Consider the following 27,493-nt stretch of genomic DNA (forward strand, 5'->3'; position numbering starts at 1 on the left):
TACAAGCGTTAAAATGACGGCGGCTTTGTGTTGGCCGGCAGATCTCGACTTATCATGAAATGCCATCGTTCAACAAGAATGTTAAGAAAGAACAACAGTTTGTTCCATTTGGATTTATATAAATCCAGGCCCAATAACGCAAATGATCAAAAACTTAAAACAAGAGATGGATTTCCTGGTTGATTTTGTCACCATAGCCACCATTCAATTATCATTACACAAATCAAACTCATTTGCGTTTATTCTCTGCTTGACTCCAAAATTTGCTTTATTGATGATATCATTGATTTATGATAACAAGTTTGGTCACATAATTAAGAGCTTAGAGAACACTTTATTGATTGACCTTTTGTTTTTAATAATTATTAAATATAAATTTTAAACTGCTGGTATAATTTTCAACATAAAATTTTGAAATATAACTAAATAATAAACTTTTATAAAAAATATTAATTTTTGTATTTGTGAATTAGTTAGTTCGATTTTAAAATAATTAAATAAAGTTATTAAAATATCATATGTAAAATTTTTAATAATTTGACAAATGTTAATCAATGATCATTATAATTCATATTTATTATAAGGATTATGTCATTTTTTCAGTATAAAATATCTTTAATAATTTGACAAATGTTTTTTACAATCATGTAATTTTCATATACATTAGTTAATGAATAATTTTTCAAAAAGTATATAATTTATATTTTTCATCAAGCCTTCAAATACGAATCATTTGTATGTGCTTAGTGCTTATATATGTTTGTATATTGTATATTTCAAAATATTTGTTTTCTATTATCCGTTTTTAATACCAAATAGGTCGTAATATTGAACATTTGAAATCATTTGTTTTTTAAGTTTTAGAATTGTATCATATTCAAATTATATGCAATATTTCTATCACATACTTAATCGTGGATTTTTTGTTTACTTAAAATTTCATATATAATTAAAAAAGCATATATAGAAATTAAAAATTATAAATCAAAAGATCACATACTAACAAATTTTATATATTGAATTTATAAATTTGTTTGATATATAAATTTTTTTAAAATTGTTACTATGATCCATTTTTAAATATCAAATAAAATAGTGTTGGGTGCAATAATTATATCTGTTTGGTAGAGCGATCGAACCGTGGTGCTTGAGCTGCTGTGCGGTTTAAAATATTTGAGTTGCATCATTACCAGCAGCTATAGTTTTAGGTAAAGCGGCAACTGCTCGGTCCTACAATTGGTACCAGAGCCAAAGTCACGTGTTCGATTCCCATTGATTGCAAGGAGTGCAATTATTGGGAGGGAGATTGGTGGATGCAATAATTGTCCCTGCTTGGTAGAGCGATCGAACCGTGGTGCTTGAGCTGTTGTACGGTTTAAAAGATTTGAGTTGCACCATTACCACCAGCTATAGCTTTGGTAAAGCGGAAAGCGTTCGGTCCTACAAATAGTTATACAATATGTAAGACGATGAAACTAATTGTTTAACAATTATGCCTTAAATTTATGTCTTATATAAATGATTTTGGAATTGAAATCAAGAACATGTCTTAGTTCTGATTTGGTTTTATTGTTCTTGAAAACCATGTTCGAGTTTACTTTTACATCTTAATGTCTAAATCTAAAACATTCTTAATATTTCATACATGTTTTATAATATTAATAATTTTTGTTTATTGAATTTATAAGTTTATCTTATATATAATTTTTTTTAAAAGTGCTAATAAACTCTTTAAATTTCTTATTATAGCTAATCTCTCCGAATTATTCTAAAAAAAATCATATTTTATGATATTATTAATATATTAACATTCATAATTGTTTATATAAATTCTTCAAAATAATTTATTAAATTTTTTGCTTTCAATTTTTAATTAAAAAATCATAAAATATATTCATATTAAACTTCGTATTATTATATTATTATATATTTATCATGTTATTATATTATTGCATATATAATTTTTTTCATCTTCTTATGATACTATAATTTATTAATTAATTAAAAAATATACTAAAAATATAATTACAAAATCGTATTGACAAATCGAGCTTAAGCTTGACAATAAAAATTCAAATCGATCTCGAACCTCAAACAACCTTACACAAACCAACACCAATAACAAGTTAATGACGGGGAAGTTTTGGGTTGCATACCTCCTTCCCCAACACCAATAACAAGTCAAAGTAGTAATGAAGAATTTAGGAAGCAGAGACTCAGTTTCAGGTAATAACAGTGCTTATTATTAGTTTACAAAAAAGCGTTGTTCTAAATTTCCAACCAATTTTAGAAGAAAACATACAAACATGGGCAGTAAAGTCGTTCCACCGCATGGAGATAACAAAGTTAACACCAAAAACTTAATCTCAATCCACATTGCAAGAACATTGTTGTTGTATAAATATCACACACACAATTGAAGTAAAAGAATCCAAAAAATTCTACATCACTTTCTTCACCGATTCTTTCCTCCTTTCCCTATATAAACTGACCCAAAGATTCGAAATCCACAGTATACTAACTGAAATAGCCACGATCACAACAAAAATCCACGATATCCACACCCATTGGGGTATGGCACCGTCACCAGCCCCGCTAACAAGCATTTGATTCACAAAATAAGGCGCCAAAAAACCCCGGACGACAGTGTACAAAGCGTAAAAGGGAAGGGACAAGAAATCATAGAGTGTTGCAGCAAATTTGAGATCCGACCGTCGAGCACCTGCTAAAGTCCAGAGGTTCTGGCAGAAGCTGGTAACCTCGGCCAGAATGAGAAGCACGAGAATCGAAAAGGCCCCATGATAAGCAACGTAGCGACATGTCAAGAAGACGAAGAGAGTGCACAAATGGTGGCCGATGTAGAGAATGTCGGTGGGGGAAAAGAGGAACAGATGGAGGAGATCCATCAAGAAATAGGCAACACTGTATTCCAGAACCAGATTCTGTAGCGGCGTGTTTGGGGAGTGAAAGTGGATGGTGGGATCGGAGAGAATGGCGTAAGAGGCTAAGAACACGGCCGGGGTGCCGTGAGCTAGGGATATGGAGCAGCTGGAAGCTTCGGGCCTCAGGTCTGGTGGCCAAGCCCGGAAAAAGATAAAGAAAGCAGTGAGGTATACAATGAGATACATGATCAGAAACAAGGGAAGGGGATTATTTATATCCTCCATCAGCGTCTCAACAACAACACGAGAAGAGAAACAAATGATGGGATGGGATGGGATGGGACGTGCGGCGTTTTCTATGTAGAAATAAGTTGTTGAATTTTATCGATAAAAATAATACATCCTTGACTTTTTACTTCAGCCGTTGGATTGGATTTCCTTCATCTCACTAAAGGTTGTTTCAAACTCTTTTTTGACTTTTTACTTCAGCCGTTGGATTGGATTTCCTTCATCTCAACCAAAATCTTTTTTTTTTTATTTTTAATTTTTTATTTTTTATAATAGCAACAACAAATATCCAATCCAAAATATTAAACATACGCGTCATTTCGCCCTCTAAAAACCTTCTTTAAACACCATACCTTCCTTTCCCCAAACTGTTTCCTACGTTAACATGCACACGCGAATGACTTAAACCCCCCACCACCTCTCCTTGTTTCCGTGGATAATTCTTTTTTCCCAAAGACAACTTCATTTGCATGCACCGCTTCTTTTTCTTTTTTTTTTTTCCTTTTTCTTAGTTCGAGCATCAGGTTCTCCATATACTCTTACTTCTACCCCAGCAGGGCGGCAGAAGAAGATGGGGGAAGAGACTGATCAATTTCTCCTTCCTCTACATCTTCCATCACATTTGGAATACTAGTCGGTTCGCCATTTTCCTCCTCATCTTTCATGTACAATCCAAGTTGTTCCAAAGGATTTCAGTCTCCAAAATTGAAATCACCAAACCCATCATATATGGGTCTGATCTTCAACAAATTAAATTGTTTCAACCGTCTTCTCCATCTAGATCGGAAAATAAATCCCATTAAACCTGCAAATATAAAAATCTTTTAGATAGCAAAAACTCAGGGCTGACCCTTGAGTATTGCTTCTCGGGCTGGCTCTCTCTGCCTTTTCAATTCAGCTGCAGCTTCTGCTCGCCTTTGAGCATCTTCCGCAGCTCTGGCTTCTGCTTGCGGCCTAGCCTTCTCTGGTCATTTGATAGTAAATTTGTAAGTTCATTTTCTTCAGATTTCATCTACCAAAATAGTTATCAAGAAACATGTTAGAGTAACCTCTTTTTTTGTGCATCTCAAGCTCTTCTCTCTCCCGTCAAAGTTTCTCGGGACATCCTTATCATCCTGCCAGGAGCGGACTCAAAAATTGTGGATATGAAGTAACCCTAAGGATTCAAAGATTGTTAAACATCAAAGGCACTAGAAGAAATCCACTTGGAATCATTTCCATGCGGCTTTAGCAGAGAAGTTTGTTCTTGCTGGTTCAACTCACTGACAGATGCTGCAGAAAACCAATTGCACATATATTAATATCCATGAATGGCTCATGCCACAGAAAAAAAAAATCAACTTATAATAGTTCTGATCCGGAGCAAACATAACGTACAATGAGCTCTGTCCTAAAAAAATAGCAAATATCAAGACGGATCATCCCAAAATCCCGAAGATGGTGCTGCACAAAAAATAAACTGATACCCCTAAACAAATTCAGAGCATTATTTGTTAGAAATAATTGTAGTTCTAGTAATTTACAGCTTCAAAATCTCCGGCATGAGTGTTAAGGCATGGAAATGGAAGATAAAAGATAAGACCTAACAAAGACATTAGACATAACTGTAACATAAGGACCACTTACAAAGTTCATCAACTGGCCTGTCAACACCAGACTTTTTTTCGACTCTACTGTCACAGCGACATCATCATGAAACGTATAAAGGTAAAAAAATTCCAATGCAAATTTGCAATATAGATAAAATTTTGATATTAGATGAAAACAAGAATCGACATACAAAAAGAACAATAGGATATCGCCAGCAAATACCTGTGTTTGTTTTAGACCGGAAGAATCTTTGGAGAATTCATATCCCTTACCAGATGTTGTCCTAGATTCAGGTCCTGCTCAATCGAGAAATCTCAGAAGCCTGGAAAAGATAAACTAACAAGTACAGAATAATAAAGAAACAGATAAATTCAAATAAATCCCAGAAATATGGGCATTTACGTATTGTAAGGAAAGAAAGTTTGATCACTTCAAACTTCTGATAATGATGGAATGGGCTAAATTTATTTTGGCCCAAGGAATGTGAGTAAATTGACAGTTAGAGAAAATGGAAGGCACATCTTGTACACAATTAGAGGATAGTGGGAAGTAAGGAGAGTAACCCCAAAGAATTCAGACAGAACAAAAGTAAGGGATAGATATGAAGAAAAATAGAGGTGGGAAAAAATATCGAAATTTCGGTATATCGAGATTATCGTAACGAAAAAATTCCGAATTTTCGGTATATCAAAGATTTCGGTACGGTACGGTAACAATACCGAATTTTTCGGTATGGTAACGATATTCAATTTGAAAATTCGGTATATACCAAAATACCGAAAAAATATACAAAAATTTTAAAATATATAATATTTAAAAAAAATAAATTTATAAAAATTATAAAATATAAGGTTTTTTCGGTATAAAACGTTATATATTGATATCGTACAATTTCGGTATAATCGGTATGCTAGTTATATGTACTGAAATTTTCGATACGGTATAAGATTTTCGATATGGTACGATACGATACGGTATATCACCCCTAAAGAAAACAACACTCAACACAAATCTGCAAAAACTCTCTACAAATTTCAATATTCATATTTATGTTTTTCTTAGACTTCCATTAAGATTTCCAGTTTTTCAGCATCTTCATTCTAGTTTCCTTCATCAACTTTATTGTTATTTATGGTAGTTTGTGTATTCTTACTCGTGAATACAAGATTATGTTGGGGATTTATTTAATCAATTTCCAGTTTAGTTTCTTTGTTTTTAATGCATATTAGTTTAGGAGATCATAACAAACAGTTAAATCTAGTATTTGTTTCGTCTGAATTCATAGAAGTTAGATTTTTATCATTTTCACAAAAAACGGTGTTTGTAGCATCTGACATGCCCGCAATATCAAAATTTGTGCAAACAAAAATTGATATGTCCGATGAGACAGGAAAATGTGCCGTAAAAAAGAATGGATCAATCATGGGAGTAGAAATTCCACCAACCTTTGAAGAGGAGTTGAATGAAGAAATGATTGCCAAAGAAGTTTATGTCCATGATATGATTGAACAATTTAAAGACTAACCACATGGCCATGTTCCATTCAAGGAAGCTCATGAACCTCAAAAAAATGCAGGAAAAAATAATGCAAGAAAAATTGAAGAAGCGTTAAAGCTTATGATTGATGGTATCTTAGCCTACGTGCAAGTAGTGGTAAAGCAGACGATAAACAGATCTATAAGTACAAGTCAGGGGAGTAATCAACCTAAGGGTCAAGACCAAAAGTTTGGGAGCAAGGCAGGTGATCTTCGCTGCCAAGAGACAATGCTCCCTAACCATGAAAAAACGTTGCCAGATAGGAGGGATGAAATTGTTGGTCAAAAGAATCAGTTAAATGCTCAAAGGAAAGACACTGAAAATGCCAAACAACCAGTGAATTATGAGCATATGGTGACTAATCCTCCCCAGCAGCCTGGAGAGTTTAAACATGGAGCCACACATATAAGTATAATACATTTAACCATAATACTAAAACTTGTTGGTCATTCCAAAATGTTTTGCAGGGAAAAAAATAAAAAAATATTGGATTCCTTGAGAGTGGCGTGTAAGGCTATATTTTTATTGTCAAATCGTCTTATAAAAACAAAGAGAGTCAACATTCTTCCAAGTGAGTGTCATACATACCAGATGTTGTCCTAATTTCATGTCCTACACAATCGACAAATCTCAGAAGCCTGGAAAAGATAAAATTGTTAAGTAATCAAGCCAATATTGAATTCAAAGCAAGCCATATTTGAATTCAAAACACACCATTTTGGAATTCAACAACACAATTAACACATGGTTTGAGATTAGTCAAAAATGGTTGGTTTGATTATGTAAGCAATGATGTTTTAATTTTTATTTTCTTTCGTAAACTTTATCTATAAATACCCATTCATTCTTCATTCCAAAATCACACCAAAAACACAAAATCCTCTCATCTACAATCATAAGTGTAGAAGTGAGACAAATGATTTAGTGTGAGATTTCTTAAGGAGTGTTTATCCTTGGAAGGAATAGGTTTAGTGGAGAGAAAGTAAGTGTTAAAATCAGAGTGTTCTGAGTGAAATAATTTGTATTCTCAATTCTCTTGTCTTCTTTGTTATTAATGAAGAAATGATCTCCTTGAGATGTTTAGAGTGGACGTAGCGTAATTTGGGGTGAACCACTATAAATATCGGTGTTCATCTTATTCATTGTTGTTATTACTTGTGATATTCCGCTGCGATGTTACCTCGTTTATTTCCCTAATATCCCAACAACTAGTATCAGAGCGAAGTTCTCAAATATTATAGGAAGTTCTCGTATGCTCTGTGATTGCAGCTTAGTCTGAACTTCCACATCAGAAAAAGCTTTCTAGACTGTATTAGAGAAGTGGGTTTTTTGTGTTCGGGCTTTGACGATTAATTCGTTGGTAGCAGTCACAAAAGATAGAAGTATGCACAAGCAAGATGATTAGCCTTAATGGCTCTAATTATCAATTTTGGAAAAGTAAGATGAAAGATCTTCTATTCGTTACCAAGATGCACCTACCAGTGTTCAGCGAGTCTAAACCAGATGATAAATCAGATGCTGAATGGAACTTCGAGCACGAGCAAGTCTGCGGGTACATCCGATAATTTGTCGATGACAACGTCTATAATCACATCTCTAACGAGACACATGCTCATACGCTTTTGACAAAGTTGGAGACACTGTATGCCTCCAAAAGTGGCAACAACAAATTGTTCTATTTGAGCAAGCTTGTCAATGTTCGATACAAAGAAAGAACTCTGGTCGCAGATCATCTGAACAAGATTCAAGGATTCGTGGAGCAGTTATCAAGTATGAGCATAAAACTTGATGACGAAGTGATAGCTCTGATTGTGCTAGCTTCATTGCCAGAGTCTTGAGAGACTCCGAAGGTATCACTCACAAACACAACACCAGGAGGAGTCGTGAGTATGGACTTCATCAAGGATGGCATCTTGAATGAAGAGATGAGGCGGAGATCTCAAGGATCCTCTACCTCACAGTCAGATGTTTCGACTGCTGAGTCAAGGGGGAGAAGCAAGATCAAGAAAAACACAAATCTGAAGCCAAGAAGAAGCAACTCCTCGGGGAAATATGCCAACATAAAGTGTTATCGCTGTGGAGAAAACGGACATATTAAAAAATACTGTCGAAAACCAAAAGACAAACATGAAATCGATGATGAGCAAACAAGCGCCATTGACGAATTCAATGATGTTCAAGAGCTAGAGCAGGAGTTCGTAAATTTGGCAACTCAAGTAACTAGTTGGGTGATCGATATTGGAGCAACAGTTCACGTTACATCTCGAAGAGAATGCTTTACATCCTACACACAAGGGGACTTTGGTGTGGTAAGGATGGGGAATAACGACTTATCCAGAGTAGTTGGAAAGGGAGATGTGAGCTTGACTACTGTGGATGGCTCTACACTGATCTTGAAAGACGTCAGGCATGTGCCAGATATACGCCTGAGTCTGATATCGGTCGAAAGATTCGATGAAGAAGGTTTCTGCACAACCTTCCGAAATGAGATATGTAAGATTTCAAAATGATCACTTGTGATGGCAAAAAGATTAAAGATGTCAAAGTTGTATGTAGTTCAGGAAAATCATTCTGAAGGTGTGAACTACGCAGGGGAAGAAAACTCAACAGAGTTGTGGCACCGACGTCTTGGTCACATAAGTGAAAATAATCTTACACGCCTTGTGAGCAAGCAAGTTCTACCCAGTATAAAGCTGGTTAATATTAAACAATGCACAAACTGCTTAGCCGAAAAACAAAACAGGATATCATTCAAAAGTTCACCTCCTAGCAGAGCCGATAAAATTCTAGATTTGGTGCACTCAGATCTATGTAGTCCAATGCCATTGTCGCTCAGAGGAGGGAGGTACTGGATAACTTTTATCGATGATCATTCTCGAAAAATTTGGGTGTGGACACTCAAAACCAAGGACCAAGTTGCGGAAACATTCAACAATTTTCTAAACTTAGTTGAACGACAAACATGCATTAAACTCAAATGTATTCGAACAGATAATGGAGGAGAATACATTGGAACCTTTGATGAGATATGCAAAAAAAACGGAATCAGACATCAAACAACACCACCAAAGACACAACAACTTAACGGATTAGCTGAGAGTATGAATATAACTTTGGCAGAAAGAGTTAGAAGCATGCTTTCACATGCAAAGCTGACTAAAGAATTTTGGGGTGAGGCCGTGGTTGCTGCTGCATATATATTGAATCGCTCCCCTTGTGTTCCTCTCAATTATGATGTCCCGGAGCAGGTGTGGCAAGGCAAAGAAGTTTTCTATAATCATTTTCGGGTATTTGGCTGTGTTGCTTATGTTCATATACCAAAGGATGAAAGACAGGAGTTGGATGCCAAAACAAGAAAGTGCATATTTATAGGCTATGGCGAGGATCAACTTGGTTAAAAGTTATACAATACAGATCTCAAAAAGCCTATAAGAAGTCGTGATGCCATATTTCAGGAGAATGAATTCTTAGAGACTGCGGAAAAGAAGAAGTCTGGATCTGAACAAGATCTACAATGGTGGCCTTCAACGGTAAATCCACAACTGGTTGAAGATGAAGAATTGCAGAACGATCATGAGGATGATGATGAGATTCGTGTTCACAGTAAACCACCAACAGAAAGTTCTCATGGTACAATAACCACACGTTCTGGAAGAGAAGTGCGACCCTCAACCAGATATTCCTCAAATGAATATATCATGCTAACTGACGAGGGAGAACCAGAGAGCTTCAAGGAAGCGATTACTAGTGAGCACAAGGACAAGTAGATGGAGGCTATGCAAGATGAAATGCAATCATTGCATGAGAATGAGACATTTGAGCTGCTGAAGTTGCCGAAAGGCAAGAAAGCTTTGAAGAATAAGTGGGTGTTCAGATTGAAGCACGAAGAACACAATAGTCAACCAAGATTCAAAGCTAGGATTATCGTCAAAGGTTTCGGACAGAAACATGGGGTCGACTTTGACGAAATATTTTCACCTGTGGTGAAGATGACATCCATCCGGATTGTGCTAGGGTTAGCAGTTGAGCTTGATCTGGAGGTGGAACAAATGGATGTCAAGACCGCATTCCTTCATGGGGATTTGGAGGAAGAAATCTACATGGAGCAACCAGAGGGGTTTGCAAAGAAGGGGAAAGAGGACCTCATGTGCAGATTAAAGAAGAGTTTGTACGGTCTCAAGCAAGCACCAAGACAATGGTACAAGAAGTTTGAATCGGTAATAACTCAACTAACCACTGCAGACCATTGTGTGTTTGTCAAAGATACCTCTGATGATGATTTGATGGTGCTTCTGCTTATGTAGATGACATGTTGATTGTTGGCAAAGATGCTTCTGAAATCCAAGGCCTAAAGAAGCAACTAAGCAAGATTTTTCTATGCAAGACTTGGGGCCAGCAAAAAGAATTATTGACATGGAAATCCATCGAGACAGGTATGCCAAGAAGACCTAGTTGTCGCAGGAGAAGTATATTGAGAAGGTACTTCAGAAGTTCAACATGGACCAGGCCAAAGCAGTTGGATGTCCTCTTGCCAACCACTTCAAGTTGAACTCAAAGCAGAGTCCTATTACAGAGGATGAGGAAGAAGAAATGAAAAGTGTTTCATATGCTTCAGCTGTTGGAAGTCTGATGTATGCCATGGTATGTACTCGACCGGATTTAGCTCATTCAGTAGGTGTAGTGTGTAGATTCTTTTCAAAACCGGGAAAAGAACATTGGGCTGCAGTAAAATAGATATTCAGATATCGACGGAGAACCTCTAAACATAGATTGAGTTTTGGAGGATCTAGACTTGAGCTTGTAGGCTACACAGATGCAGATATGACAGGAGATGTTGACTCCCGAAAATCTACATCAAGATACCTGATTACATTTGCAGGAGCTGTGTCATGGAAGTCAAAGTTACAAAAAAGTGTAGCATTGTCAACCACTGAAGCGGAGTTCATTGCAGTAACTGAGGCATGCAAGGAGCTGTTATGGATGAAATGGTTTTTGGAGGAATTAAGTTTTATTCAAGATCAATACAAGTTGTTCTGTGACAGTCAGAGTGCAATTCATCTTGAAAAGAATCCTTCAATGCATTCAAAATCAAAGCATATTGATGTTCGCTATCATTGGATACGGGATGTATTGGAGAAGAAATTGTTAAATCTTGAAAAGATTCACACAGATGAAAATGGATCTGATATGATGAACAAGACATTGCCGAAATGGAAGTTGGAATACTGTAGATCTGTTGCAGGTTTGATCGAATTCACAAAATGGGCTTGAGGGGGATAATTGTTAAGTAATCAAGCCAAGATTGAATTCAAAGCAAGCCATATTTGAATTCAAAATACATCATTTTGGAATTCAAAAACACAATTAACACATGGTTTGAGATAGTCAAAAATGGTTGGTTTGATTATGGAAGTAATGATGTTTTAATTTTTGTTTTCTTTCCTAAACTTCACCTATAATACCCATACATTCTTCATTCCGAATCACACCAAAAACACAAAATCCTCTCATCCACAATCATAAGTGTAGAAATGAGACAAATGATTTAGAGTGAGATTTCTTAAGGAGTGTTTATCTTTGGAAAGAATAGGATTAGTGGAGAGAAAGTGAGTGTTAAAATCAGAATGTTCTGAGTGAAATACTTTGTATTCTCAATTCTCTTGTCTTCTTTGTTATTAATAAAGAAGTGATCTCCTTGAGAGGTTTAGAGTGGACGTAGCCCAATCTTGGGATGAACCACTATAAATATTGATGTTCATCTTATTCATTGTTGATATTACTTGTGATGTTCCTCTGCGATGTTACCTCGTTTATTTCCCTGATATCCCAACAAAAATAACAAGTGCAGAATAATTGAGAAACAGATAAATTTAAATAAATCCCAGAAATATGGGCATTTACATATTGTAAAGAAAGAAAGTTTGATTACTTCAAACTTCTTATAATGATCGAATGGGCTAAATTTATTTTGGCCCAAGGAATGTGAGTAAATTGATAGTTGAGAGAAAATGGAAGGCACGTGTTGTGCACGATTATAGGATAGTGGTAAGTAAAGAGATTAACCTCAAAGAATTCAGACAGAACAAAAGAAAGGGATAGATATATGAAGAAAACAACACTCAACACAAATCTACAAAAACTATCTACAAATTTCAATCTTCATATTTATGTTTTTCTTATACTTTCATTAAAATTTCCAGTTTTTCAGTATCTTCATTCTAGTTTTCTTCATCAACTTTATTGTAATTTATGGTAGTTTGTGGATTCTTACTTGTGAATACAAGATTATGTTGGGGATTTATTTAATCAATTTCCAGTTTAGTTTCTTTGTTTTTAGTGCATATTAGTTTAAGAAATCATAACAAACAGTCAAATCTAGTATCTGTTTCGTCTGAATTCATAAAAGTTAGATTTTTACCATTTTCACAAAAAACGGTGTTTGTAGCATCTGACACGCCCACAGTTTCAAAATTTGTGCAAACAAAAATTGAAATGTCCGGAGAGACAGGAAAATGTGCTGTAAAAAAGAATGGATCAATCAGGGGAGCAGAAATTCCACCAACCTTTGAAGAGGAGTTGAATGAAGAAATGATTGCCGAAGAAGTTTATGTCCATGATATGATTGAACAATTTAAAGACCAACCACATGGCCATGTTCCAATCGAGGAAGCTCACGAACCTCAAAAAAATGCAGGAAAAAATAATGTAAGAGAAATAGAAGAAGCGTTAAATCTTATGATTGATGGTATCTTAGCCTACGTGCAAACAGTGGTGAGAGAGATGATGAGCAGATCTATAAGTGCAAGTCAGGGGAATAATCAACCTAAGGGTCAAGACCAAGGGTTTGGGAGTAAGGTAGGTGATCTTTGCTGCCAAGAGACAATGTTCCCTAACCATGAAGAAACGTAGCCAGATAGGAGGGATGAAATTGTTAGTCAAGAGAATCAGTTAAATGCTCAAAGGAAAGACACTGAAAATGCAAAACAACGAGTGAATTATGAGCATATGGTGACTAATCCTCCCCAGCGGCCTGGAGAGTTTAAACATGGAGCCATACATGTAAGTATAATGCATTTAACCATAATACTAAAACTTGTTGGTCTTTCCAAAATGTTTTGCGGGGGAAAAAAATATTGGATTCCTTGGGAGTTACGTAAAAGGCTAGATTTTTATTGTTAAATTGTCATATAAAAACAAATAAAATCAACATTCTTCCAAGTGAGTGACATATTTGGGCCAAGAAACTATGTTAGTGCTCATTCATGCAGAGCAAGGGGAGTCGGCTCTGCCCCGGGGAGTTAATTCACCAGAATCAGGAGAGTCATGTGCACATGGGGGAGTTATCTCGTTTTGGACCAAATTGTTTGGAATACTCGATAGTGCACCTAGAGAAAGTATGTCAAGGACCATGAGGAGTTGAATGAAGAAATGATTGCCGAAGAAGTTTATGTCCATTATATGATTGAACAATTTAAAGACCAACCACATGGCCATGTTCCATTCAGGAAGCTCACGAACCTCAAAAAAGTGCAGGAAAAAATAATGTAAGAGAAATAAAAGAAGCGTTAAAGCTTATGATTGATGGTATCTTAGCCTACGTGCAAACAGTGGTGAGGCAGATGATGAGCAGATCTATAAGTTCAAGTCAGGGGAGTAATCAACCTAAGGGTCAAGACCAAGGGTTTGGGAGTAAGGTAGGTGATCTTCGCTGCCAAGAGACAATGCTCCCTAACCATGAAGAAACGTCGTCAGATAGGAGGGATGAAATTGTTGGTCAAGAAAATCAGTTAAATGCTCAAAGGAAAGACACTGAAAATGCAAAACAACGAGTGAATTATGAGCATATGGTGACTAATCCTCCCCAGCGGCCTGGAGAGTTTAAACATGGAGCCATAAATGTAAGTATAATGCATTTACCAATAATACTAAAACTTGTTGGTCTTTCCAAAATGTTTTGCAGGGGAAAAAAATATTGGATTCCTTGGGAGTGGAGTGAAAGGCTAGATTTTTATTGTTAAATTGTCATATAAAAACAAAGAAAATCAACATTCTTCCAAGTGAGTGCCATATTTGGGCCAAGAAACTATGTTAGTGCTCATTCATGCAAAGCAAGGGGAGTCGGCACTGCCCCGAGGAGTTAATTCACCAGAATCAGGAGAATCATGTGCACATGGGGGAGTTATCTCGTTTTGGACCAAATTGTTTGGAATACTCGATAGCGCACCTAGAGAAAGTATGTCAAGGACACATGAGGCTTACAAAGCAAACTCACGAGGAACAAAGAGCGCTAAGAAAGACTAGAGTTGTTCTTCCCCGTAGAAGTTATTTGAGTAAACATTGACAAGTGGCTCAACATAAGAAATTTCTTAGGACACTTACCAAAACCCAAAAAAAATGATGTTGAGACAAAGAACAACAATGAGAAGACGAAGTTGGCGATAAAGAAAAAAATGAGACAAAGTTTGGAAGATTAACCAATGAGGATAAGGATATTGAAGAAAGTAATAATTTATTGGGTAATAAGAATAAATTTCATCTCGGGAAAATTTGTATTTCTGTGGATTATGCTACAGGTGAGTTGGTTTTTCCCAAAGAGTCCAAAATCATTCTACATGGATACCCAAGAACAAGCCAAGTTTTCGAAAAAAAAAACACTCAAGTCTACTATCATTGTGCCACAAAGACCGATGGTTCAACCCATCATTGAAGAAGTTGATGATTAACTTTGCACCAAGGGAGAAAGCCAGACAACAACAGCCACCGTGTGGAAGTTTATAGTTCAGAAAATTTTAGAAAAAGTAAAATATGGCAAGAAAGAAGTAAACATGGGGATCCAAGGAATTCAATTGTTAATAAAAGAGGTTAAAGGTACAATGGGGAGTTATCTCCCAAAGGATCAATGATTCATGTACAAGTAAAAAGATCAACGTTTTGGCATGCAAGACGTGAAGCCTATTGCAACTCCATTAGCAACTCATTTTAAACTCTCGAAAGCATCGTCATCCAACACCAAAGAAGAGGTGGAGCAATTGTCTCGTGTCCCTTATGCAAATGCAGTTGGGATCCTCATATATGTCATGGTATGTACTAGACCAGATATTTCTCAAATTGTCAATGTTTTCAGACATGATGGATAAAATATCTACAACAGATAATCCAGCAGAAATGATGACTAAACTACTTTCAGCCACCAAGTTCAAGTTAGTTTGGACTTGATTGAAGTAAGCATAAGATGAGAAACATGAATGAGAGCAGCAGATCAAACACTATGGATCTATGCCAAAGTAAAGATTTGTTGATTAGTTGGCATAATTAATAATGATGTTTGTTAGTTGACTTAATAATTGTGGTTGATTGTTGACTAATGTGATGCATGAGATTTTTGCGTGCTCAAAGTGTAACATATCTAGCCATGAATATATTAAGACAACTTGTTGACATTTCTCGCTGCAGTTGAATTTGCGGCATGTTATAAGCAATGAGATTTTGGTATATCTCGGATATGTCCCTGCACCTGGTGTCCAATATAGAGTTCTTCGTTATTTCTTGGATCTTAAGGTTGGTAATTGGAGGGTTGATAAAGCAAATTGGAGACATGCAGATGTGGTTGACAAGTGTTGGATTTGTCAACTCTTGATCGATCGGATGAAAAATTTGTTCCAACGTGACTTGCTAAGCATTGAGTGTGTAAAAACTTTGAATGATGCTCTAAAACATCACCATGAGAGAAGGAGATGCCCTGATTTAGACATGTCAAAACGGGCTGGCGGGGCGGGCCAGCCCGCCACCCGCCGCAACTCACCATTAGGCGGGGCGGGGCGGGCCCGGCCGCTATTTTCGCGGGCCTCTAAATGGCCAACCCAGCCCAACCCACCTTGGGCCGCGGGCTAGGCGGGCCGACCCGCTTATTTTTAACACGTTTATTTTTTTAAGAAAAAAATACTAAACAATATCGCAGTAAACATAGAAGAAAAATATATTTTAGTCAAATAGTTTCATAATCCATAAAAAGTAAAGTGCTTAAACCAAACATCAAGATTGAGACATGGAAGAGAACAGAAAGTCGAGGAAAGAGAAGGTTGTAAATTTTAGAAAATATTATGTGTTCAACAATACACATAATTATCAAACCTCCGCTGGATCCACAAAATTTCACTACAACTCGTCGGACTTCAAACAAAACCGCTCTTGGGTTCACAAACAACTGTTATGATTAAAAATTATTTTAAGATTCATGAATAAAACTTACAGAAATTTCTTCCCTTTAAGATTCATGAATAAAATTTACAGAAATTTCTTCCCTTTAAGATTCATGAATAAAATTTACAGAGATTCATATTTTACCAGAGTGAGTGATGGAGGCGAGGCCAAGGAGAAAAATAAAATAAGAGAGTGATGGAGGCGCATGAGACTTATTCCAATTTTTATATAAAACTTAAAACTTAAAAATATATTAAAAAAAATAAAATTATACCCTAATTTGGCGGGTCAACCCGCCACGTTTGGGCCTGACCCAACTGGGCCCGCAACCCAAACGGGCTCAGCCCATTTGGCCCGCCTCCAAACGGGCTGCTATTTTATCAACCCAACCCGCTCAATTTTTATAACGGGACGGGCCGACGCGACGGGTTTGACCCAATTTGACAAGTCTACCCTGATTCCATTTCCTTGTCCAACACCCATTCATAAGATTCCTCAAACACACTGACTCGTAAGATCCCCAGTTCTGATTCCGCCGACACGTGAGACCCCTGATTTCGATTTCTCAACCAACCTCTCGTCAAACCACTGATCCTGATTCGTCAACCGCAGAAACTCGGGACTCCTTTCATTGCCCTTCACAAGTCAGAAATCCACCGGTGAAATTACAGCTTCGAGGAAATTTAGGAAAATTGATGGAATGGATTCCCTTGGACATACTTCCGAGCTGAAAAATGAATCTCAGAGAGTATCACCACCAGCAAAGACCAGCCAAGCATTCACTTCCTTGAGATTTTGGATATTTGGTTTGTTGGCATCACTCAATCTTCGGTTGTCAATGGTGATTTTCGGTCACAGGGGGCATAAAAAAAAGAGGTAAAAATTTGAAGTCCGAGAGCAGAACCTCTCTTGCTCAAGATCATGGTATATGAATGAACATTATAAGTATCTCCGAGTTTCTTTTAAGTAAAAACCATAAAAGTTCCTACATTTGGAGCCTTACATATCCATTAATCCGTACTGAATATTTGAGATGGGGCCTGTCAAGATTCAAGCACGACTCTTTTTACGGCAATTTGAACTGTTTCTGATCATCTTCTCCTCCATTGCTTGACAGAATCTCACAGGTCTATACATTATATTCGCGGATTTCCAGTTGTAATGTATGAGTTTAGATCAAGTTTTCCTGTTTTGAGATGACTTGATAGTGAACGATAAAAATGTCAAAATTTTCTTCGTTATTTACTTGTATGAACTACCAATTCAAGCATGTGTGGTCAACTTGTTGGATTGGTAACTCAGAAATGAGAAATTAAAACCGCTACATTGTCATTTCAAGATCATCAATGTCAACTTAATTTGGTTTGTATATTTTGCTTTGTTTAAGTCGACTTAAGTAATAATTACTCTCTGTGATTAAAGAGGGACGGACTGGCTAGTCAAGAATTCCTATTGAGTTAAAAAGTCATCCGTCAACTTCAGCTTACACTCATCTTAAGTTCAAAAATAGCACTTAGGTAGTGTTTCATATGTTTAAAACAAATTTGCATAGCCCGTGTCATAATATAAACAAACAAGTCTTCTTGCCTTTTGTTTTAACTAATTTTTATCGAGAATAAAAATGTTGATGTTTGGATAAAGTTTTTCATTGTGAATTTTCCTTTAGTTGTGCTGTATTGAATATTTTATATGAGCATATCATGCTGATTTAAACTAGAGAATATTTTATTTTTAACATAAATGTTGGTCAAACATATTAATGTACCATTGTGTTTCAAAATATTCAATATGAATATCAAGCTTAAGGTAGATATAGCGATTGATAATGATCATGATCTATAAAAATGGATTTTCGATCGATAAAGATTAAAGATGGAATAAATCAGTTGATGTGGAAAACAGCAAGAGAAAGAAACATCACAAAACAAAATATAAATCATTATTTTTTAAGACATCTAAATGGCGATTCTCAAATTTACTGCAATATATATTCAAACGGAACACCATTTAAGACCAAATGAAAAAAAAAAGTTTAAATTTATATATTTCTTCCTAAATATCCAAATTTCGGGGCGTCCAAAAATCCTGGATCCATCCTTGACTAGTTAATACAAACACAATCAAGTACTTCGCCATTGAACAGCCAAATTGAGTAATCATGCTAAACTACAACAGCAAAGAGACTCGTTTAAGCCCTCGCATCTCTAGTCCATCGCTTCAAAACATATTGACTTGGAACTATCTTCACATTCCTGCAATCAAGAACTTTCAATGCATGGCTACACAAAATCCCGACAGACTGAAACTTCATGCAACTGCAGACAACTGAATCATATTCCGCGGTGTATAAAACCTCATATCCTCGAACATGACCATATGAACAGACTCTATACTCCACCGAGGACACAGAGTCAACACATTGGTTAATCACAAGATTAAGAAAATTCTCGTATTCTCGATGAAATATTTCAAAAATCATCGGTGTGTATAGGTCCCTCGCCTGCGTCAGCATTATGATGTCGCCCATCAGTTTAGGCAACTGCTGACCCATATCATAATTAGCTTCCAATTCTTTGTAACGCCAGTCATTCACCACTTTACCAAAATGCTTGACATATTGGAGAATATGTGATTCGGGTTTAAGGTATTTTCTGAAGCTGGTAATGGAATCCTCTGATAGTAATACAGTTTCTATGTCAGCTGAAAAGACATGCTTACCATAGGATAAAGCCCACTTCTCACGTAACTCGAATTTTCTGTGCAACCATTCGTTTTCCCAGAGGCCGTAGGTATCCAGTAAACCTTTCCAAGAACTAATAAAATCTTCTTTGTCAGGATTAAAGAAGCAGCCACACAAATCGCTTGCAAAAGAATCTGAGTTAGCTACTACTTCACTAAGTTGTTTGAGTGCGTTCTGGTATACTTGCCATGTGCACAAGCGGTGATGCGAATCAGGAAGCTCGGAGACTACTGCCTCAGAAATGACAGAACCTTGGTCAGTGAGTATGGTTTTAGGTTTTCTTCCAGACATTGATTTAATGAAAGTTCGGAATAGCCACTTAAAAGACTGCACTGTATCATCGTATAGAAATCCAGCACCAAAAACCAGCACCTGCCTGTTATTATTTGTTCCTAAAAACAGTACTAAAGGCCGCTGATCTCGGTTCAAACAGTAGGTTGTATCAAAGCAAACAACGTCGCCAAAATCACCGTAGTCCACCATCATTTTCTCATCAGCCCAAAAGAAATTAATCATTTGCTCTTCTACATCAAGCTGCATACTGAAAGAAAACGAAGGCTCTTTCAATTTCTTGGTCTGAAAGTACCGCTGAATACTTTCTGCTTCTTCTTGCTTTACATACCTTGCATGTTTTGATGTAAGAATCATCTCATGATCCAAGGGATCACAACTAGAAATGTCTGGAGGCCCTACTCCAGTTACTAACAATTCAGTAAGTGATTTTGGTTGCATGCCAGAACATTCAGATGCACTGTGTTCTAATGTTTGTGACGCCCTCTTCTGTGATCTTAGCATACGTACTTTACATGCAGACACAAGTTCGTGATTATGGTGTTCTTCAAAGTGGGTGGCACGGTACCTTCCGTCAGCTTGACGTGAAATGACTAATTGCGCCATGCACCCAACTCTGGTTTCCTTTCGAGGTCTCTTCACTTTGAAACCTCTCTTGTCTTTCTGTCGATAGCCTTCTCGGAAACATGTATATCTTCTAGATGCCACGGTACCGTCAATTTTACTCCTGTTAACATAATCCTTACGAACACTGAAACCCATTCGTCCAGCATATGAATTATAGAACTCATAAGCATGATCTTCTGAGTCGAAACCCATACCTAGTTTCGGAACCCCGTATGGCACTGGATTACCAGCTGATTCTGCCTCAACAGCTTCAACAAATGATATTCTTTTCTGTGAGGGTAATAAATGAGCTGTGAGTGGAGTCACAAATATATGATTGTGACTTGTCTCAAAATGAATGACCCGATATTTTCCGTTCGGTTGACGTGTAATTGTCATATGTGCCAGACAACCGGTTCGAGTTTCTTTCCGGGGTTTATTCATGTTCAAATCATGCTTGGTAGAGCCATAGCCTTGCCTGTGGCAGGTATACCTCCTCGATACCACTAAACCTGTAACTTTACTCCTATTTATAAAATCTTTCCGTATGCTGAATCCTTCCATGAGAGCATATTTATTATAACACTTGTATGCATGGTCTTCAGAATGGAATTCCACACCAAGATTTGGCACTATATATACACCACCTTCATCATTTATCCCTTGAATTGATCCGGATGAAGCACTACAAGGAGCTTCAGGTGTTTCAGGCATGTGCTTATCCTCAGCATCCGTTTCCACCTGGTTATCATTGGACACACCAGGGCTATGATCATTCTTGTCAATAGTGCATGTTTTTGGGCTTCGACCTTCATGTTCAGTACATTTGTTGAACTCAATATGATCAATGGATGAATCATTATGGCAAGTGAACTCAGTTTCGCCTTCACTATCAACACTATTTATGTCAGATGAAGCATTCAGAAAGCTATATGTGCTCTCGCTATCTATGTCCATTCCATCTTTGTTAGAAGAGGAAACTTGTTGACTCGGGGACGTACCTTCAAGGTCAAGGGCTACCCCAGCATCATAGGAAAATTTTGGAACCTCGGTCATTTGTTTATGATCAGTATCACCTTGAAAGATCCCAAAAAGGAAACCTCTGGAGGATGAAAATTCATGTCATTGAATAGCGAATCAATGGTGCTATAGTAAGTCTATTGATTCAGCAGCAAGTACACTGACAATACGTCTATAAAATACCATATTTTCTGGCCGAAGATGGCAATTTTCAAGCAGTGCGAAAACTAACTGAAAAATCCACCAAGAGGAGATTGAAATTGGGGAACGAGTACCCACATACATGCATGAACATGACATAACTTATGAATGTTGAAAGCGCAACCCAACAAAGAAATCGATAGATTTTAGTTACAGGTTACACATCAGACCAAAGTTGAATTTTATATCTACGAATTTATACTGCGACATTTCAGCATGTATTTACAAGGAAAAAAGAAAACTGAGACACAGATCACAAGCAAAAGCGAAAATAACCAAATCGAATTCGCCGGATCTGCGTCCCCGACCAGAGCTGGAGGAGAGAAGAGGAGCGGCGCCTCTGCGGTAGCATTAAATCCAATCCTATCCAGTGCTGACCGAATGCAAGCGACACTAACCCCAAAAAACGCGATTTTAGTTTGGAATATAAAATTGACCGTGCCAAAAACATTAACTTGATTTTTCTATACAAAAAAATTTGAATTTAAAAAAAAAATAAAGTTATAATATGATTATGATTAGTGTCGTTAATTACGTTACTCTAATTTTTTTTTTGAAAAAGACACTTTTAACCCTGAATACTTTTTTTACTGAAAACAATTTCGGTCCCGAAACATGTCAACATTTTTAACCCTTAAAATTTAACAAGTAGTCCTCACGACTAATTTATTATATTTATTAAATTATAAGGACCAAAAATGGATATAAAATTTAATAACAAAAAATATTATAGAAAGATGAAGATGATAAATAATAATACAAGTATACTTATATTTTATAATTTTTTATAAATAAATAAAATTTATTATAGTTTTTTTTTATATATACACGAGAACTATCTCATTACAAATTCTAATGCTTTTTATCTAAATTTCCTTTGTTTTAGTCATTTATACAAAATAATATCATAGAATCTTGTTTGCATAATAATATATATTTATATCATATATTATTTATCATCTTCATCTTTACAATAAATAATATTATAATATATATATTTTTTCTCTTGGATCCCTAAAATATAATAAATATCATAATTTAGTATTTATCATTATATTTAGCAATAAACTTAATGATGAGGACTGATTTTGTTAGCACCATTAAAGTGTTAAAATTGAAAATGTTCAAGTGTCAAAAGTATTTTAATAAATAAGAAAATTTGAGAACTACGAATGTAATTTCTCTTTTTCTATATTTAAATGTAAGTTAATTTTATGACAAAAACTTGTGTGAGACGATCTCACGGGTCGTATTTGTGAGACGGATCTCTTATTTGGGTTATCCATGAAAAAGTATTACTTTTTATGCTAAGAGTATTATTTTTTATTGTGAATATGGGTAGGGTTGGCCCGTCTCACAGATTAAGATCCGTGAGACGGTCTCACATGAGACCTACTCTAATTTTATATTAAGATTGAAGGATAAAAACCGATTGATTATTCCTACCTAAACACACCAGTTACTGCATACAATACATTATAGTTTGATATTTAACTTTCCCCAATAGATGGTTCATTAATTTAATTGCAGGAAGGACGGAAATGTAGGTAGTCGTCCAAGTGGAACACATTTAAACAAACTAACGTCATTAATGATGTTAAATTGGATGCTTAATTATCTTATATATTTTATTTTAATTATTTCCATTGAGCTTGTAAAACATTAAATAAAAAATAAAAAATAAAAATGAATAAGGCTTGTAAAAGTTGAAGTAATCAAATTCATTAGTGTTGATGAGATCTACTTGGAAATCAATTGTTAGATGCCAAACAACTTTCCCCTGTATTTCTGCATTACTCCCGAGTTACTACCTACAAAAAAACACATACATTCCCAGTCAAAATTTCAATGGAGGATTGCGAAATCGTATGTTCTTTCCCACCAACACATACGCATCGTCCATCTCACACTACTCATGTGCATTCCAAACTAAAACTAAAACCAAGCAAATATTCTGCTTTAATAAAATCTATAATCAAACTGCAACATGTTCGAGAACAAGAAACAACGCCGATCTGTGTTCACTTGTTTTCTTTCAGAGAACACAACATACACACAAAATACACAGTTCTAGTAAATATGACAACTGTACTCTACAGCATCAGAATGCCAACCGCTCAGAGGGTTCAAGCAGCGGCTCCTTTCTTACCGCAGTAGGGTCCGCAGAAATATCTGACTTTTTGGACCGGTACAGCACAAAATGCTGAAACATGAAAAGAATGTCAAAGAAAACCGATACCTGTTAAAGGAAAATCAGTTAACCACCGTGGCACTTGGGTTTTTTCGTATAAAAAGGAATTTGGGTCTGAAGAGAGGATATATACATACCAAAGATATCATCGTCTTCCCTATGTTACCATAAAAGATGACCCAGGAATCTGTGAAACAACAAGAACCAAAGATAGCAGAATGAATCTTTAAGGGTCTTTTCTGTCAGGTGATAACTCATTAAAATCGGTATTTTTGTGATCAACTCACTTTGATCTATAGATTGCACAGCCATTTGACAATAGTTAGTTAATCCTCCGAAGAAATCAAGAAGAATGTTGCCTATGCTAAACCCAACAGTACTTTTTCGTTGGAAGTTTAAGAATGCCTGCGTTCAGCACCAAAACCTCATATCAGATAGATTTAGAAGGAATATTCGCAAATTTCCCTGAAGTAGGAGGTTCGTCGAGATGAAGCCTGAACAAATCTGGAGTAAACGAACCCATGATATGGAAGATATGATATCAGGCCTACCTGAGGAATGTATTTGATGATCGTCATAACAACCTGAATCATGCTGCAATTGAGGACAGACTGAATGAGTTAAAGAACTACACAAAGGAGGAAGCAGCCCTCATTATTTTGCCATTCTTGACGTTATTTGATTTTCATTATTCAGGATTTTCTTGTTTTAGGGAAAAAAACATGTAGTACTAAGCGTAGGGCAATGTTTAAGTCTGAGTAGGTCATATAGAAACATAGTTCTGAGCATAGAACAATGCTCAATAAATGATGAGGTTTTATTTTGAAATTAAAATTTGTGTAGTTTTGTATAAAAAACTTCCCCCAAAAGTGGCCGATGGAGAGAGCCTCAGTAAGTTTCTTCATCACTTGTATGAGTACTACACAAACGTATTTATCTTCCCCTTCAATGAAACTTTCTAGCTTCAGACCTATTGCTCCTAGAGCTAGGGATAAATCTAACGAAGATTGTTTCTATAAAAGCAAACCGCATTCCTCGGTTAACCGTGCTTAACAAACACCTCAACAAGGTATACAGACCAGATGTGGAGCAAAGATAACGGAAATGGAGAAACCATCTTACTTGAAGCAAGACACCAGCCAAAACCAGGAGTTTCTGGGTATGGCTAGAAAAATGCAAACAGCTGCAGAAAACCAGGCGACAGAAACAATTCCGACGGAGGTTTTTGAAACTTTCTGATTGCCACGCTGTCAAGAAATCAATATGTACATCATAGAATTCAAGCATTCCTTTTCAATAAACCGTTGACAATCTTAAATTGGAAAATTTATATTCTCTATTTGCGAACAACTACCATTCATTTCATGAATGTTCATGCTAACAGTATACATAGACAGTGAAATGGAGAAACTTACATCATAAATTGCAATCTGAAACAAGGTAAACGCAGTCAAGAGAACGGCATGCGCGGAGAAAGCAACATCATTGGCGGCAACAGGTATCATCTGCAACTAAAAAATCAGATACAAATCTAAAGCCATATAGTATCATATTCCTAGTGCAAATTAAAATTTTGGAGTAAAAAATACCTCATTGAAACCAAATTTCTCCCGGTATTGCCTCTGCACAGTAGAGCTAAAGAAGAGAGACGCGTTGTAGATGAGATACGACGAGTGCTTCGTCAAATTCAACAATACAAAATCGAAATTCAATCCTACCACGCTGCGAAAATAGTTATCCGATCAACACTAAAAAAAAGCCACAAAATAAATGGGGAAATTGAAGGTGAAGAAAACCTTTTCCTATGGAAATTTAAGAAAACTTGAGGATAGAAACTGATGGACCAAGAAAAGAACGCAACCCATCCCAGAACGTAGTACAACACTTCCAAGTGATCTGAATTCCAAGATGCCATGTTTTTTCTCGCAATCCAATTCTGCGATTTCGAGAAATAACGAATCCCAAATATCTAAGGTGGGTGGTATTGGTGAACGTGTGTACTTTGTCGTCCCGATTCATGCAGCTGAATCAAGTTGCTGATACTCCATCTCAGATTTAACCCCCCCCCCCCCCCCCACCCCACCCCCTCAGTATTTTGTTTGGTGTATCTTCTTAATGAAATAATACAAGGGCAACTTATTTAAAAATATCAACTTTCTTTTCAATTTTTTTTTACTACTCTTTCTTTCTGAACTTAGTTTTAACTACTCCAATTTTTTAAAATTCCAATAATACCCTTTTCTTTTAAATATGGTACGTGGCAATGTCATATCTATCAAGCATGTTTTTAAAGACATATAGCCACAAGACATACAGCTACACAAGGTTTCCAGCCTATATATCATTCTTAAATGATCGATTTTTTTTATTGGCCAATCATGCTTCCGTAAAATAAATTTAACAGTTTACCTTTATGATCAGAGTACCGTCGAGTTATATCCACGGGGTTTTACAGACTGTTTCTTACAGCCTAACCACACAGTCGCAACAGATGGTTCCTAATGCAGATTCCTTCAACAGCACTTAGCATAACCCTGTTTCGTTTCCTACTTCATGTGTATGATAAAGAAGTTCAATTTGAAACTAATACATGAGAGATGCAAAAACATTGGTTCTTTTATTCAAACATACAGAATATTATTACATAGTAACCTCCTGTAGATGAGTAGCCGAACTCAAAACATACATAAACTTGAAAGAAAACATTACAACTTGTTTGAAAGAAAATGAAGAGGTTGATCAATCTCTTCATCTTCCTTCTGTCTTCTTATTTATAGAAGCTCCTTCGGATTTGTTTTTCGGACTTCAAACTCTTACTATAATTTTTCTTTAATGCCTTCCAGCTGTGATTGGCACTATCTCCTGAGTGGGTTGAGTGGGTGGTTGAATGGTCCCCTCCACCTTTTCTTGATTTATCTCTTTTCTAGATTATTAATGTAGATATTGCTCGTTCTTCTGATCTTATCTCCTGACATATCCAGTAGATATGTGTTTGTATTATATCAGCCGAGATCTCGTTTCCTGCTTCTTTTAACCGTTCGTGGAAATCTTTAAAATTCTTCAGCTGCTTTCTTAATGCTTTAATCTGTCTTTTAGAAACCTTAAGATATGTAGCATATATTTTCTTTGGTTCTAAATTTCGGTTTAAACCTTGTGTGATTTTCTTGTTCCCATTTATCCTTTATTTATAGGTGTAATTGGGTTCAAGTTCTCTTGTTTATTTAGTGGGTTAGTCATATGCCCACTATCTTTTGTCGGGGAATCTTTAGCTTTTGTTATCCCCAAGGAAAAGTGATGGAAGTCACACGTCTTGTTATTTTTGTCGATGAATCTTATAATTTTGATGTCTCCGAGGAGAACGTGATTGTGGTCTTTCACCACTTGGTCCTCTGACTAGCCTTTATTTGAGTGAAATTTATTTTAAAATGACATTTTTTTTCTTGCAAATCCAGTAAGTTTTCTTTGATCTTGATTTTGACATGGACCGATTTCTGCATCTGGTTCTATATTCTCTTCTTTCAACATGCCTTCCTCTTACATTTAAGCCTTCACCAGCATATTTATATTGTTTACCTGCTACCCTCATATCCAATTCCCTTAAATAAGCAGACTCTATAACTTCTTCAAGTGTCAGAGTGTCTCTCCCATACTTAAGATTATCCTTCAGTTGATCATATGGATTTGGCAAAGAATTCAGTAGGAATATAGCCTCGTCTTCTTCATCAATAGACACCTCTATGTTCTCTAAATCAGAGAGTTACTCAGTGAATTCATCAATATTTTCATCTATGGTCTTGTTCCCATCCATCTTAAATCCATAGAATCGTTGTTTCAAATAAATTCTATTGAGAAGAGCCTTGGACATATAAAATTGTTATGACTTATTCCACATGTCACGAGTTGATTTCTCCTTCACAACATTCCTAAGGATTTGATCGCTTAAACTTA

The 27,493-nt window shown here is 36.1% G+C and overlaps 4 protein-coding genes across 13 annotated transcripts; all 4 read right to left on the reverse strand.

The window, feature by feature from the left end:
* Positions 1-2,190: 2,190 nt before the first annotated feature.
* Positions 2,191-3,344, reverse strand: LOC140964646 (TLC domain-containing protein At5g14285). Its single transcript, XM_073424507.1, has one exon. The coding sequence runs from the start codon at positions 3,165-3,167 to the stop codon at positions 2,442-2,444; it is 726 nt and encodes a 241-aa protein (XP_073280608.1). The 5' UTR covers positions 3,168-3,344; the 3' UTR covers positions 2,191-2,441.
* Positions 3,345-3,521: 177 nt separating this feature from the next.
* Positions 3,522-15,313, reverse strand: LOC140964647 (uncharacterized). 5 transcript variants are annotated; one of them, XM_073424510.1, is made up of 7 exons: positions 14,521-15,313; positions 13,120-13,681; positions 12,860-12,975; positions 4,982-5,056; positions 4,797-4,861; positions 4,548-4,613; positions 3,522-4,442 (listed from the first exon to the last, which is right to left on the reverse strand). In XM_073424510.1, exons 2-7 carry the CDS (start codon positions 13,191-13,193, stop codon positions 4,425-4,427), a joined length of 414 nt encoding a protein of 137 aa, XP_073280611.1. In that variant the 5' UTR covers positions 13,194-13,681; positions 14,521-15,313; the 3' UTR covers positions 3,522-4,424. The 5 variants fall into 5 exon arrangements, with proteins under 5 accessions (XP_073280611.1, XP_073280609.1, XP_073280614.1 ...); XM_073424508.1 differs by having other exon boundaries at positions 4,797-5,056; XM_073424513.1 differs by lacking the exons at positions 12,860-12,975; positions 13,120-13,681; positions 14,521-15,313 and adding exons at positions 6,206-6,321; positions 6,466-6,873.
* A 3,127-nt stretch (positions 15,314-18,440) lies between these two features.
* LOC140964472 (protein FAR1-RELATED SEQUENCE 5-like) lies at positions 18,441-21,761 on the reverse strand. 4 transcript variants are annotated; one of them, XM_073424297.1, is made up of 2 exons: positions 21,631-21,761; positions 18,441-21,235 (listed from the first exon to the last, which is right to left on the reverse strand). In XM_073424297.1, exon 2 carries the CDS (start codon positions 21,187-21,189, stop codon positions 18,685-18,687), a length of 2,505 nt encoding a protein of 834 aa, XP_073280398.1. In that variant the 5' UTR covers positions 21,190-21,235; positions 21,631-21,761; the 3' UTR covers positions 18,441-18,684. The 4 variants fall into 4 exon arrangements, with proteins under 4 accessions (XP_073280398.1, XP_073280399.1, XP_073280401.1 ...); XM_073424298.1 differs by having other exon boundaries at positions 21,337-21,755; XM_073424300.1 differs by having other exon boundaries at positions 18,441-20,874; positions 21,135-21,755.
* A 1,371-nt stretch (positions 21,762-23,132) lies between these two features.
* Positions 23,133-25,607, reverse strand: LOC140964719 (cystinosin homolog). 3 transcript variants are annotated; one of them, XM_073424615.1, is made up of 9 exons: positions 25,342-25,607; positions 25,135-25,267; positions 24,961-25,050; positions 24,668-24,792; positions 24,097-24,139; positions 23,833-23,950; positions 23,683-23,732; positions 23,504-23,557; positions 23,133-23,165 (listed from the first exon to the last, which is right to left on the reverse strand). In XM_073424615.1, exons 1-9 carry the CDS (start codon positions 25,458-25,460, stop codon positions 23,148-23,150), a joined length of 750 nt encoding a protein of 249 aa, XP_073280716.1. In that variant the 5' UTR covers positions 25,461-25,607; the 3' UTR covers positions 23,133-23,147. The 3 variants fall into 3 exon arrangements, with proteins under 3 accessions (XP_073280716.1, XP_073280715.1, XP_073280714.1); XM_073424614.1 differs by lacking the exon at positions 23,133-23,165 and having other exon boundaries at positions 23,291-23,557; XM_073424613.1 differs by lacking the exon at positions 23,133-23,165 and having other exon boundaries at positions 23,291-23,593.
* Positions 25,608-27,493: the final 1,886 nt, after the last annotated feature.

The sequence above is a fragment of the Primulina huaijiensis genome, chromosome 18 (genome assembly GCF_012295235.1).
Source record: "Primulina huaijiensis isolate GDHJ02 chromosome 18, ASM1229523v2, whole genome shotgun sequence".
Taxonomy (NCBI): domain Eukaryota; kingdom Viridiplantae; phylum Streptophyta; class Magnoliopsida; order Lamiales; family Gesneriaceae; genus Primulina; species Primulina huaijiensis.

Coding starts and splice junctions, on each gene's coding strand:
- LOC140964646 (XM_073424507.1), bottom strand. CDS start 3,167: ATGGAGGATATAAATAATCCCCTTCCCTTGTTTCTGATCATGTATCTC.
- LOC140964647 (XM_073424508.1), bottom strand. CDS start 13,193: ATGGTTAGGGAACATTGTCTCTTGGCAGCAAAGATCACCTACCTTACT. Junction 12,976..13,119: donor CCCTTGGTCTTGACCCTTAG/GTTGATTATTCC, acceptor CATTTTTTTGAG/GTTCGTGAGCTTCCTCGATT. Junction 5,057..12,859: donor CATTCAACTCCTCTTCAAAG/GTTGGTGGAATT, acceptor TCGATTGAGCAG/GACCTGAATCTAGGACAACA.
- LOC140964472 (XM_073424297.1), bottom strand. CDS start 21,189: ATGACCGAGGTTCCAAAATTTTCCTATGATGCTGGGGTAGCCCTTGAC.
- LOC140964719 (XM_073424613.1), bottom strand. CDS start 25,460: ATGGCATCTTGGAATTCAGATCACTTGGAAGTGTTGTACTACGTTCTG. Junction 25,268..25,341: donor TTAAATTTCCATAGGAAAAG/GTTTTCTTCACC, acceptor CTATTTTCGCAG/CGTGGTAGGATTGAATTTCG. Junction 23,733..23,832: donor TGTGCAATCTATAGATCAAA/GTGAGTTGATCA, acceptor GTTGTTTCACAG/ATTCCTGGGTCATCTTTTAT.